Source organism: Lygodium microphyllum, chromosome 30 (genome assembly GCF_053477565.2).
Source record: "Lygodium microphyllum isolate KBCC chromosome 30, Lygodium_microphyllum_v1.1.10, whole genome shotgun sequence".
NCBI classification, from domain to species: Eukaryota; Viridiplantae; Streptophyta; class Polypodiopsida; order Schizaeales; family Lygodiaceae; genus Lygodium; species Lygodium microphyllum.
Window position 1 is genome coordinate 41,435,077 of NC_141164.1, and position 14,197 is coordinate 41,449,273.

Consider the following 14,197-nt stretch of genomic DNA (forward strand, 5'->3'; position numbering starts at 1 on the left):
GGGGCTAGCCAGGAAGATATGGAAGATGAAGAAGTAAAGGATATGGTTGCAGAGGATGAGGAGGACTCAGAATCCGGTGACAACTAGGAATTTGGCACATATCGGAGGATGTGCAGGTTCAGAGGGGGTGGATGTCGTGATGTTATGAGAACACAGTATGAAAAAGTATGGAATGCATCATCATCCGACTTCTCTATTGATCTAGAGAGTCAATGTGATCTGAGCCATTAGTACTAGTGTGAGTTGCATAGATTATTCGAAAATACTAGATTTTTGGATAATTTTAGTCTATTTTTGATATTATTTATTGTAAAAATCCAAAAAAGTTAGAAAAAGCTTCTAGATTAGGATGGCATGCAAAAAGCTAGTTACGTTTTCAGCCAGTTAGGAGATTTTTCATAAGAAAGACAGATTGACGAAATCGCGCGGTCGCAATTGCTGTAAACAGGTTGAAAACTGCAGATTGAATTGAAGGAAGAAGAAGGAGTGATCTGGGAGATCCGTGATCGGGTGTCCTGGGTTTTACCCCCCCTTTCGGAGCCATCAGATTTGGGTTCCGGGCAGCAGAGAAAGAGCTGATTTTTCTGATCCACGTTTTTGGTCTACGAAGGAGCTCCAGGAGAACTAATGCCTGGAGATTGCTTCTGAGTAGTGCAAAGATTTCAGGTTCTTTCAATACATATTGATTCAATTCATTGTGATTTGTTTTTGTCGTGTTTACCACTTGGGTATTCTCTATCTTCTCTTCTATCTCCTGTCTCTACTTCCTTCTACTTCTGATCCCCGGTGGATTCGACCTTTCGACAAAAACCCCTCTGACAGCGGGCTATAGAGTGCTTTGCCGAGGGGGTGTCGTTCGCCCTCCTAATCCCTGCTGACAAGGATGTGTCTGAGGAGATGGCCGCGGCTCTCCCCTGCCGTCTCCCTCTCTGTCGTCTCTGGACCCGTGTGAAGCCATCAGCGTCCACTTGCGGACCTGTCGGCGGAGTCGCCTTGGCTCCGATACGTGTGCAATCTACTGCCTGATACCCAAAGTCGTGGCAGTGCAGACATTGCCTTGGTTGCCCAGTCACGATGACTTGTTGCCTAAAGGAGTGACCTCTTGCCTCAATCTCTAGGAACTTGGGTATACTCTTTGTGTCTTTCACTGCCTCTCGTACCTTTGGGTCTCCTGCAACTGCCACTGCATCCATGAAGGAGGCAATAAGAACTATGCCGAAGAGTTGTCCAAAGTCCTCTACTAATTGGCGGTACTCTACTGCTAGTCCAGGGAAAAGTAAGGTGACTGGATGTCTGAGAAATCTGTTGTGGAGCGCAAATGTCTCCACTGTGAAGCGGCTATACCAGGGAACCATGGAAATGACCCCCTTCGTGGAGGCATAGGGCAAGCTCTCCACTAACTCATGAGCTGCGTCTGCAGAGGTGAGTCGAACCATGAAGATCCCTCGGCCCATGAGGATTGCCTCTACGATCTGTGTTGTGCCAATGCGCGACGTGGAGTGGGAGCCAATCCCGCAGTTAGGTCCTCGATGGGGAGTGTCCAATGACTTGACCAAGCTAAGAGCTGTTCCTTAGAGAGGATGATGCGCAAGGTGTTTGACTGGGGGGCACTTGTAGAATGCGCCGGCATCTGACCAAAGGTTTTCATTGTGCGTCTTGCTGGGAACCTACCAATCACGTTGCTGTGCTATTGGGGCGGGGGGAGTTGCTGCAGGGGGAGGGAGCAATTGGAAGGGGGGGGGGGGGGGGAGTCGATGGCGAGGAGGGAGGGGGGGGGGGGGGATTGCTGTTTTCAAATTGGTGGTGTGACTGCCTGGCTGGGCCTCAAGGCAGAGGAGGCAGGGGCAGCGCGCGGGGGGGTAGGCGGCCGCGGGGGGGGGAGGACCGGCGCTTCGTGACAGGGGCAGCTTTGCGATGTGATGGCGGGGAGTTTGCTATTCCGACAATTCCTTGCTGTTGTATCCGAGTTAACTGATGAGAATCATGGCATATGTAAGGAAAGTATCATACCTGCACTATATACTGCTTCATATTATGACATCATCTTAGCAATTAAGTCCCTCATGTTGTTTGGGCTTACCTTTACATTTGCTTGAGTCTCTGCTCTCCTTGTCTAGATAGTAACAATTCAGCTGATATACAACAATCTAGTATGACGTGTCATATTGTTAGAAGCTTTGTTTGTGAAATCCAGCTTTCTACAAACATATTAATTGCTTTTATTATGACTTTTGTGATTTCGTCACATGCTCACTGGGTTCTCTGATTTTTTTTGAAGGAGGAGTTTGGTGATATATGCGAGGAGACAAGGGTGAGTTAATTTTGATCAGGAAGTTGCAATGCCAGTATTTTCTAGTTTTAAATTCATCTTGGGTGAATAGAAATTACCTTGAATAAATGCAACTGATTGAGGGCTAATGACTGTTGACTTGAAAAAGCTCAAGACCTTGAAGCTTTCCATAGGTAGAGCTAAGATATAATCTAGTTAATCAACAGAAAATTCCCTCTGTTTGCAATGGTAAGGAAGTATAAGCTCATTGTGTGTGATGGCAAGAGATTGTAAAAATAAACCACACATGAGGATACTGAGTACTCTACCATTTCTCACCCAATTTGCCTTTTATGTTCTGTGATGTTTTTCATGTCTCTTTTTCATTAATATTGACATAGGTCCATGCTATAGAACCAAAAACACACCTTTTTCTTCCACAGATTTAACAATTTGAAGGTGCATTTTACTGTCGTTCAAGTTGGACCTATGTTCTTGTTCTAGTCACCGATTAAGATAAAAGGTGTAGTATAAGCCATTTTCCTTCAGCTATAATCTTCTGTTACTGTCACTGACTTCCTCATTCTGATTTTTAGGGGCAGGACATTCATGCTAAGAATTTATGTCCAAGGGTGAATTCCATGCCCCTGAAGTCTGAGGACTTGGTGCTTATTTAAATGCTATGTCCAGGCCTGACTGTCCAGACATATGAATGGTCTTTTATATTTCATGCACATGCCTATGAAGAGCTGAGCTATTTTTGTGAATGGGCTCACTTGCAGCACAACACATTTTTTGTTTGGTATCATGAGCAAAAAGTGTGAATCAGCTTTGAGCTACTGTTTGTGAGTGCATATGGGTTTGAGTGTGCTGAATGCGCTTTGTATAAAGAAATACCCTAATGGAGAACCACAAATACAAACGACAAAGCGCAAACTGAACAGAATAAAATTAGGGTTAGGGTAACTTAGAGACAATGAACATATTGAGGAGTCTCAAATGAATGAATTTGTATAATATATAATACAATACAATGCTCATGTAGCAAACACACTATGCAGTGAATGAATAGTGTACCTTGAACTCTTGTGTCTCAAGGATCGAGGTAGAGGTAATGAGCTGGAGAGTGTGTCATACTTTGATGGATCTTGAAACACAGCAAGGCAGCCTCCAAAGACGTCTGGCAGCAGCAAATGCAGCAGTAGATGCCATATTAGTGATAGAAAGAGCAGTTAGGAGAGAGAAAACTGCAAATGCAAGCTAGTAGGACATTGCAAGTTGATAGGAAGATGCCAGTGCAGTAAAACACAACAATAAAACGGTAGGAAGTGGCTTAGGTTGTGAGGTAGAGGTTGGAAATAGGTGTCGGATGGGTGAAGAAAGTGTAGGACAGCTTTGGCTGAGATGTGTCATCCACGAATGGGTGTGGACAACAAAGTTCTAGCATCTGAAACTAGCAAAAATGAGATTAGGTTGAATGGGAGGGCAAGTTGATAAATATATAGAAAGTTTGGGGCCTCCCAAATTAGGGTTTACATATGGGACATTGAAAAACTCTTGAACCACTCTTGGTTTAAAAGAATGGTTAAAATTCATTAATTAACTTGAGTTTTGGGGCTGTTTAATGAAAGCTAATAGTAATTTAGCTCAATGCTTTGAGTCTTTGACTTGATTGCTTGGTCTGCTCAATATGCAAACTCCACAAAACTTTCTTGCCACATTTTTTTTTCTTTCGCAACTTCAGAAAAGGCAGTCTTAATGCCTCCTCTTTCTGGAAAGGTATTCAGTTAAAAATAATTGATTCACCAAAAATAGTATCATGTGTTATGAAGATTCCTCATCATATATCTCCACATGTGCTGTGCTTTTGGCAAATGTGTGCCTTTCTACTGATTTCTTATGCCCTTTCTGACTGAATGCTTAGATTTGTTACAAGTGGTCTACTATTTATCATCTGTTCTGAACCTTTCAAACTTGCTTTGTTTGTTTCACACGAGTCTTGATAGTTGTAGTTCAATGCTTGTCTAATTACAAGTTGCAACAAAATGTTAGACAGGGGCATCCATCTTGGGAAAGGGCTGCCAAACATTTAACAGTATTTTGAGAGAATCAGTTCAGACTTGCTTGTTAGCACTTCATTGAAAGGGAAGAGATTCATGCTTTGCTTTGACCTCTACTCAGTGCCTTCAAGAAGTCTTTTCTAACTTACGTGGTTGCCATGCAACAAGATCAGGTATTCTTTGAACTTTGTTTGGTGGAGGAAAAGCCTCAGGAGTTTCGTCATCCTACTACTGCTTCAATCCTCTTAGCCATCTCTGCAAGGCTTATTGCTTAAATCACTTATGTTTGTTGTAGGATGAGATTCCCTTGAAATGAAACAAGGGAGACCTATCACTTTATTTAGACACAGCATATGAGGTCCTACCAACCTACAATCTTTCATCACTTGCTTTTATTCCTCACCCTATTAATAATGAGTTCACTCTTTTGGGAAGCTACATTTGTGGCTAGACTCTAGCAAGAATTTGGATGTTGCCTTGCTTTCATTTGGAAACACATATGATCAGGTGGAATTGTGGTTCTTGAAGAGCATTGTGGTTTGGTGGGGTTTCCCATCCCTTGGATTCCAAGTGACAATTATAACACAGTAAGCAGATTACATGTGTTTGGGCACACTAGATGCGGTCCTATGGTGGGCAAGCTGGCTTGTGCAAATAGGTCAGTGGAGGTATACAGTCATTGGCCCAAGTTGGATTTCAGTGTGATTGACTCGCTAGTGCCATGATGGGTGGGATCAGAGTAGGGCCCTGATATATTAGGCTTGGATATCCATGAGGGCCTATTATGGGGTGGATTGCTCATTCTATGCTTATGCATTTTCTTACACTAGCACCTGAGGAGTCGCAAGCTTGGAAACTGAAGACATGGCTACATGCAAACTGGTGCTGAGGGTAGTGATGCCTTTTGCAGAGTGTCTCAAGCTTGTTTGTATACAGGTCGTGGACTGCAGCCGAGGCTGCAACAGCAGCACAAACATCAATAAGTTCTTAATGTAAATCTTAGTGCATATTTGGGGACCTGTCAATTGCAATCAGCCATGCCATAGCTGCCTGCAACTAGTGCTTTTTCTGCAACTAAGCATTTAGCTAATTGCCACCCATCACCAACCACCACCCACCCACTAAGCCTAGTCCTCCAGCAAGCAAGCATATCAGCCAGTCTTTACTCAGTTACAAGGAGTTTATGCCCAGTAGGGCTTTTACCAGCGAGCAAGGGAAGAGGGAGCAGATTTGCCAAGGTCATCATGGTAGGCAAGCAACTAGGTCAGGCCATCCTCTTCATTATATCTCAAGAGATGAAGCAAAAGCAAGAAGATTTTAGCCCATAGATAAATTGCTTTTTCAACCTAGTGCTATGCTTATAGAATTTTAAGCCTTGCAAGCTCGCTTTTCTAGCTCCATTTGGTGTCAACATCAAAAAGCATGCTTGTCTTTTCCTTTGAAAGTCCCGATTGCATATTGATTCATCCTTAAATTTTTCCAGGGAAGAACACATCTACAATGAAAGCAAGGTTGTTAAATGTGTCTTGCTTCCTATGTTTGGCACGGACAATGGATATCCAAGCATTGTTCAAAACTAAGTGTCTGCTTTTAGCATAGTTTTTCTTTTGTTGAGTTGGTAATTTGGGGTAGACTCACATAATTAGCATGACATCTACTTCAGGAGTTAATAGTCAGGATCTTTACTTTTTTGTTTAAAAATATGGTAGTAATCATGAATGCATGTAACCTTAGGCGGACCAATTTTTATGTGAGAGTCCTAGTCTGGACTTGCCATGGAAAAAGTTAGTAATTGAAATGTAAGCGGTCTGAAGTACAATGTTGTGAGAGTCTTTTTAGTCCTCTGGGACATCCGAAAATTCAGAGAGAACATTTCTTTTGAAGGGTTGATATAATTGGTTAAGATTATCAGTACCTTGCCCAAAGTATCAGATAAATAAAGCACATCACTGGGCTGATCCCTTTGGGCAAATGGGTGATTGCTGATAGCCTAACCAAGATGGCTCATTTGATTCCTATCAGCATGGATGCGGAAACATTCAAGCCAGGATGGATTTTTGCTGAGTAGCTATATAAAATTTAACAGCCACTTATGTAAGGCTATGCATGTGTAGCTTAGAATTATTGCTGATCATCTACAGTCTAACGGTTAAATGTAGAGAGCTAACCAAACCCTAAACGATGTGGTTGCAAGCAATTAGACTGGGGAAGTTATCGTCACAGAGTTTGCTTGTAATAATGCTAATCTTGCAACATGTCTTAGCCCATTCATGCTCATGTACAATCATCAATCTACAGCTCCTTTTGCTGTCGGTTTCCAAAATGAATGGTCTCAAGCAAAGGAATTTTGATGAAATGAACGAAGTGTTGGCATTTGCGAAAGCTAATTTTATAAGGGCCAAGATCTTTATAGAATTTTGTAGACTCTAAATGGAGAGCACTTGACTTTTGTATGTTCTGAGACTTTCTCAAGTCTTTAAAGATGGAAAAGATATAGTATAATAATAGGCTTTTTACATCATTGGTTAAATCCCAAAGGCTATCAAACTTCTGGCCTATAAGCAGAAGTCATTCGATTGTCAGCCTGAATCCGTATATATTTGAAGAAATCCAAGACTTCTTAACTGGAATCCATTAGGGTGTGTTACTATTGACATTTCAAAGTTGGCTGATATGTGAGTTGCAGATTAAAATTGACATAGTTAAAGTGTGCTGGATCATACTTTTCTAACAGGTTTCAGATGCACTGGCTGATAGATTTACTTTTGGGCAAGACTTGGATGAAACAAACTTGCAAAGAAGGTGATGGCTACTGTATATGGAAAAATAAAATATTGTTAGTGTCTCAAGTTTAAACAATAAAAAAATCTCTTCAGTTTATGGGAGTTGCAAGGGGCTTAATATATGCTTGTAAAAATTATAAGGATTCTTCCACTTCTATGTTATTGAGATACTTTAGAAACTTGACTCTTAAGTTCAGAGATGCAAATTTGGCAGTAATCTTGCACTTGCAACTGTCATGGTACCATAAAATGTAGGGCAAGTCTTTGTCTCTGCAAAGGAAGAGGCATTTGTGGCATTTAAGGTCATTGTTTGTTAACTAGATTAGCTTGGCTTGAGTAGATGGATCAAATGGGGTTTTTGTGATTTTTGTTTCAGAGAGACTCATGCCTTTTGTGATCGTTCATTATCTTATCATTCCAATTTGAACATCTGAGAATAATGCCTTTGCTCAATGAGCCAAAAATAGGCGTAATTTACATTTTTGCTCCATTCTGTAGAGGGGAACAATGCTGCTTTGTGGGCCTCTCTTTTTGTCACTTGCCTTAGGTTGACCAGAAATGGGATTACTGTTGGGTGTGAAGTCCCTTCATCTCCGTGTAAAGTTATACGGCTGTGAACACATCCTTATTTGTACCCTAACATATAAATACATTTTATTCTTTGAGTACCATAACAATCTGGTACACTCATCTTGGGATTCTCTCTCTCACACACTCAACACTGCTGTCCACTCCTGTGTCACACTCATTGCACACTCATCCCTTCAAACTGATATCAGAGCTCTGGCTAAAGTGTGTGCGGTTCTCGAAGAAACATTAGCTTCAGGCACGTGTGTGTGCTGGACAGACAGATAATTAGAAACCCTAAATCTGTGCAGGTGACAGTTCCCAGGTTGCAGGCGATTGTTCCCAGGTCAGCATGGACCAGGTGGCAGCTCACGGCAGCTGGCGGCAGTCAGTTTGGACCAGTGGGACCCAGTCAACACCTTGTTTGATGCCCGACAATCAGCAGGACCCAGGCAGCAGCTCGCAACAGCGCTCGACAGTCAGATGACAGCTTGTTTGACTTTTTTTTTGTGTGACTTGGCACACTTACACAGGTCCCGGTTCACGCGTGGAAGTAGAGCTAAGAATTTTTTAGAAATTTCCTGGCTAAAATTTGGGGCTAGTAGTGCACATTGGCTTTGAAAAATTTGGGGCTTTTTATGTATCAGTGAAATTTTGCTCAGCTGAGCTAAATTTATTGACATTGGTGCACATTTGAACCCGAGAAATTGGGGCTTTTGCAATTTTGTGAAATTTCGCTAAATTTGCTCGTCTTATGCTTTTGGGAGCAAATATTAATGCAATTGGGGCAGATTGGTTAGTGAAATTTTGGAACTTGAGTCTTTTATCTCCACTTGTGAGATTTTGAAGAAATTGTAGAGAATTCTTGGGTATTTTTTTATGTATCAGAAGTTGATTTGAACAAATATGTATGCATTAGGTAGCTCCTATTGAGTTGATGTATTGCTGAATATTGATGGTGTAGCAGTCTTAGAGATCGTTTGCAGATCTAGGATTGTTGCAGATGTATTTTTGGTGACATTGCTGAAGTGGGAGTCACTTGGCAATGATGTATGCATGTAATGTATGCTGAAATTTCAGTTATATCGCTGAAAGTCATTTCCTCTACTACTGTACTTGTATTTGGGCATTGTCTGTAATACAGTGACACTAAATCTTGCTTTTATTTCCTAAAATTTTGGGCTGAAATTAGCTGAATATTCAGCCTGTTGTTTGCTGTCATAAATTACAGCATTGGTACTTGGCACTTTGCTGACAAATGGCCATTAATGCTTTTAGCAGCAATGCCACTTAATCCCTCCTTGAAATCAAGAGGTTTGATGGCACTGGCTTTGATCTATGGAAAGACAGGACACAAAGCATTTTTTCCTCAAAGACTGTGATGATGCTCTCTTGGAAACTAAGTCTGTAGCTATGGCAGATGAGGATTGGGCTAGACTCAACAAGAAGAAGGCCATTGCATACATCAAAATGGTTGTATCTGATGATGTACTTGACATTAAGCGTCTTGATACAACTTATCTTATATGGAAAAAGTTAGTGGATATTTATGAAAATACAACTCTAGTAAATCAAGTACATCTCATGTGGAAGCTTGTGAACATGGAGTTGGATGAGTCTAAATCAACATCTGAGCATTTGATTGCTTTCACAGGGATTTTGAGTCAGTTGTAGGACTTTGGTTTGCAGCCTTTCAATGATAAATTGAAAGCTATTTTCTTGCTGATGACTTTATTTGATAGTGAGGAGGCTTTGGTTGTTACACGTAGCAACAACACTGCTTTAACCTTTGATGGTGTTAGAGGCTCTGTCAAAAGATGATGTACCAGCGAGACAATAGGGTTTGCGGGGAGGAACACGGAGTGAACTCAGTAAACATGGAGAAGAGAAGAGAAGAGAAGGGAGAAGAAACTTTGATGAATGGAATGATGAAGTCTTGAATCATGGAGTGAATGTGATACAAGGGAACAAGGATGCCGTAGCACAAGGAAGATGATGAAGACAGCCATGAACCACGAACGGCAATGTTCTCCTAAAGGGGTGTGAGGGCAGTGGAGAGGCTGGAGAGAAGAGGTGACAGATTGAATGAATCAATTGTGAGAAATGAATGAGAGAGGGACCTATAAATATGCACAGTCAGTCTAGGGTGGCGCCCCTTTTTGGGACTGCAACCCTAAACACAAAATGTAGAAATGCAAAAACGTGGAAGGAATACGAGGGCCTAGCCACCAAGTCGTTGCTGAAGACCCAAGGGCCCCAATCTAGGCAGATCCTCTAGATCCTGGGTATGAGTAGAGGAAAGGACTGCTCAAAGGAGAGTCACTTCTCAAAAGTGAAAGGTGGTGGTGTGAGAAAAACTTCATGGCACATAGGGTCCCTCTCTGAATTGGAAGGAGTAAAAGTAGGAGCCATCTGTGAAGCCGAAGAAGAACTGGAAGCTTTCTCTGAGGGCGAAGTAAGAAAATCCCCCTTTGAATCCTAGTCTGAGAGAGAAAGGGATTTCAACCACTCATAGCTCACGGATTGTAAAGCATCTGATGACAAAGGAAGTGCTACCGGTTGTGCCAAGGAAGGTATTTGGGGCTCGGAAGAAGAAGTTGGAAAGTGGCAGTAGAATGCAGCAGTAAAACGCTGTAGTAGAATGCCGTAGTAAAACGCAGCAGTAGAACGCCGCAATAGAACGTGGTAGTAGAACGCAGCGGTAAAATGCGGTAGTAAAACACGGTAGAAGAAGAAGAAAAGTGGATGTCGAACTTGCCATTGGTCTTTGCCTCCACTGGAGTGGAGGATCTTTGCCACTGTTTGAGCAGATCCAGCTTTGATAACATATCAAAAGATGACGTACCGGAGAGACAATAGGCTTTGTGGAGAGGAACACGGAGTGAACTCAGCAAACATAGAGAAGAGAAGAGAAGAGAGAAGAAACTCTAATGAATGGAATGCTGAAGTCTTGAATCATGGAGTGAATGTGATACAAGGGAACAAGGGTGTCGTAGCACAAGGAAGATGATGAAGACAACCACAAACCACGAACCGCAATGTCCTCCTGAATGGGTGTGAGGGCAATGGAGAGGTTGAAGAGAAGAGGTGACAGAGTGAATGAATCTGCTGTGAGGAATGAATGAGAGAGTGGCCTATAAATAGGCATAATCAGTCTAGGGTGGTGCTGCTTTTTAGGGCTACAAACCCTAAACGTAAACCCTAAACACAAAATGCAGAAACACAAAAACACAAACTGCGGGTGAAGGGTTTTTGAATAGGCTCTATCCTCAATGAGGAGATCAGAAGAAAGTCCAATGGAAAAAGCAGTGGCTTAATCTATCATCTTAGAGGTAGGTCAGAGAAGAGGGGTAATGCATCAAATAAAGACAAAAGTAGAAGTAAAAGCAAGGGCAAACAACAGGATGTTCCTTGCTATCAGTGTGGACGTAAAGGGCATAAAAGTGCGAGTGCCGACATTACAAGAAAGAGTAATAAAGAAAGAAACCGCAGGAAAAGAAAAAGAAGGATGACAAGAAAGATGATGACAGCTCTCCCTCAAAAGAGATTGCAAAGGCAAATGTTGCATCTAGTGTGGTCATTGAAGAGCTCTCTGACAGAGGAGAGATACTCATTGTAGCCTCATGCAATGTAGACACTATGGCAACAACAGGTGATATGCACATCACCACAAAGGAGGTAATTGATGCCTTACTTTCAGCCCATGATGGGCTGTCCCAATCTTGGATAGTGGACACAGTGCCTCTTTTCATGTTACTCCTTCTTTGAAGTTATTTTTTGAATATACTATAGGTTGCCTAGGCAAGGTTTACTCGGGCAACAACTATGCATGTGAGATAGAGGGTGTAGGTACCATTCACTTGGTCCTTGAAAATGGCCAAGAGTTGATTCTATAGGATGTTAGATATGTACTTGGTATAAAGAAAAGTCTATTGTTAGTTGGGCAGCTTGTTGCAAGAGGGTATTTTATTACCTTTGGTAGTGGATCTTGGAAGGTCCACAAGGGCTCTATGTTGATTGTTAAAGGCAGCAAAAAGGGGACTTTGTACAATTTGCATTGTGAAGCATTACTTGGCAAGTTCTTAGTTGTGGTTGAAGTTCATTCACGGATGGAACTTTGGTACAAAAGACCCGACCATATGAGCCAAAAGGGTTTTCAGATTTTTTCCTCTTTAGGAAGATTTGATGTAAAAGCTTGTGGTCTCGAATTTTGTAATGATTGCATATATGGAAAACATGTGAAGTTGTTTTATTACTTTGGTGTTGTTAAGAAGTTTAATGCTCTTGATTTAGTACACTCTAATGTGTGCAATATGTCTGTTATTTCATATGGGGGTGTAGGTTACTTTGTTACTTTTATTGATGATTTCAATAGAAAGTCATGGGTGTATGTGTTAAAGAGCAAAAAGGAAGAGATGGATACCTTTAAAAGGTTTCATGTTTTTGTTACCACATAGAGAGGACTTAAGTTAAAAGCTATAAGAATGGATAATGGGGGTGAGTATGTTTCTAATAAGTTCAAAACGTTTTGTGAGATGCATGGTATTAAAAGGGAGTTGACAACTCCTTACAACCTTGCATTAAATGGCATGATTGAAAGATATAATTGCACTTTGTGAGAGAGTCTGATGCATGCCGTCCATAGCTAATCTCCCGTAGCAATTTTGGGGAGAGGCTCTTAAAACTATAGTTTATGTATGCAATCGCTTTCCAAATCGTGCATTGGAAAATGGCATTCCTGAAGAGGTTTGGTCAGGCAAATTTGCTTCATATGACCATTTGCGTGTCTTTGGTTTGTGATGCCTTTGTGTATGTACCTGTAGAACGGAGGACCGAACTAGACATGAAATCCATTAAGGGCATCTTTTATGGGATATGAAGATGAGGGAGAGATGGGTTATAGAGTTTGGCTTCCTCAGGGTAGGAAGATTGTACGTAGCCGAGACATAGTATTTAATGCCAACCATTCAACAGCCATTAGCTGAAGATTTTGTTCCTTTTGATGTTGAAAATGAGCAGTAACCCATTATGCTACAATTAGAAGATAATGGACAGCAAATAGATGCACATGATAGAATAGAATAGCAAGAAGAACATGCTGAAAATAGGTTACAACAACAAGAAAATGCTGAAAATCAGCAACCTGCTAATGATGTGCACGTACCTGAGCATGTCGATCCATTGCTTGACAATACAAATCATTGGGTAAGAAGGTCTACATGTGTTAGAGGGCAGCCATAGAGGTTTCAGCCATCTTTGGATTGCATTTTGTTGATTGATAAGGGTGAGCCTTTGACATTTAGAGAGGCACAGTCATGTGAAAACAAGAGAAAGTGGGAGCTTGCTATGTAGGAAGAGATGAAGTCTCTGTATGCAAATAACACTTGGGAGCTTGTACCTTTGCCCAAGGATAGGAAAGCTATTCCTAATAAATCGGTTTACAAAGTGAAATATATTGATGGGAAGCCCAAGTACAAGGCACGGTTGGTTGCTAAGGGCTATACACAAAAGGAAGGTATAGACTTCCTTGAGGTTTTTCACCAGTGGTGAAGATGACTACACTCCATGTTTTGTTTGCTCTCATTGCATCCTTGGATTTAGAGTTGGATTAGATGGATATGAAGATTACTTTTCTTCATGGTGATCTAGACGAAGAGCTGTACATGAAACAACCAGAAGGCTTTGCCATCCCAAGGAAAGAGCATTTAGTTTGTAAGCTGAATTGCAGCTTATATGGGCTGAAACAAGCCCCCAGACAATGGTACAAAAAAATTGATACCTTCATGTTCAACCATGAATTTAAACACAGTCATGCAGATCACTATTTATACACTAAAAGGGCTGATGATGGAAGTCCTATTGTGTCGGCTTTATAGTGGATGACATGTTGATTGCAGGAAAGCATAAGAGTACTTTGAATGCTCTTAAAAGGCAGCTAAGTTTAGCTTTCTCTATGAAAGATTTGGGGGCAGCTGAACACATTTTGGGCATGTGCATTAAAAGAGATAGAGGGCATTGCTTCTTGTTTCTCTCACAAGACAAGTACATTAGTAAAGTACTTGATATGTTTAATATGGTTGATGCTAAGCTCCTTAGTGTGCCTTTACCGCCACATATAAAGCTTAGCAAAGCTGATTTCCCAAAGGATGATGTTGTTGCTAGTGCTATGAAGGGCATATCTTGTTCATCAGCTTGTGGATCTTTGATGTATGCTATGGTTGCAACTTGCCCTGACATTGCTCATGCAATGGGAGTTGTTAGTAAATTCATGTGTAACCCTGGCAAGCCACATTGGAAAGCAATGAAATGTATTTTCAAATGCTTAAAAGGTACACAAGAGAAGTGTATATGCTATGGAAAGTGTACCCTAGAGTTGCAAGGATTATATGATTTGGACATGGCAGGAGATCTTGACACTAGGAAATCTACTAGTGGGTATGTCTTTACTTTGGTTGGTGGGGCTATCTCTTGGTGTTCAAGGTTGCAGAAAATTGCGGCACTGAGTACTACAACGGCTT

General features: G+C 41.4%; 1 protein-coding gene across 3 annotated transcripts in view; it reads left to right on the top strand.

Annotated features, from left to right (window-relative positions):
* Nucleotides 1–14,197, top strand: part of EMB3006 (embryo defective 3006) — a 56,388-nt gene that overhangs the window by 35,736 nt on the left and 6,455 nt on the right. For 2 of the 3 annotated variants that reach the window (XM_087672672.1, XM_087672673.1), the window contains 2 exons: nt 2,279–2,311; nt 7,064–7,131. In XM_087672672.1, the coding sequence (XP_087528798.1) occupies nt 2,279–2,311; nt 7,064–7,131 (101 nt within the window). The remainder of the gene's footprint in view (nt 1–2,278; nt 2,312–7,063; nt 7,132–14,197) is intronic. The other variant, XM_087672674.1, reaches the window with a different exon arrangement.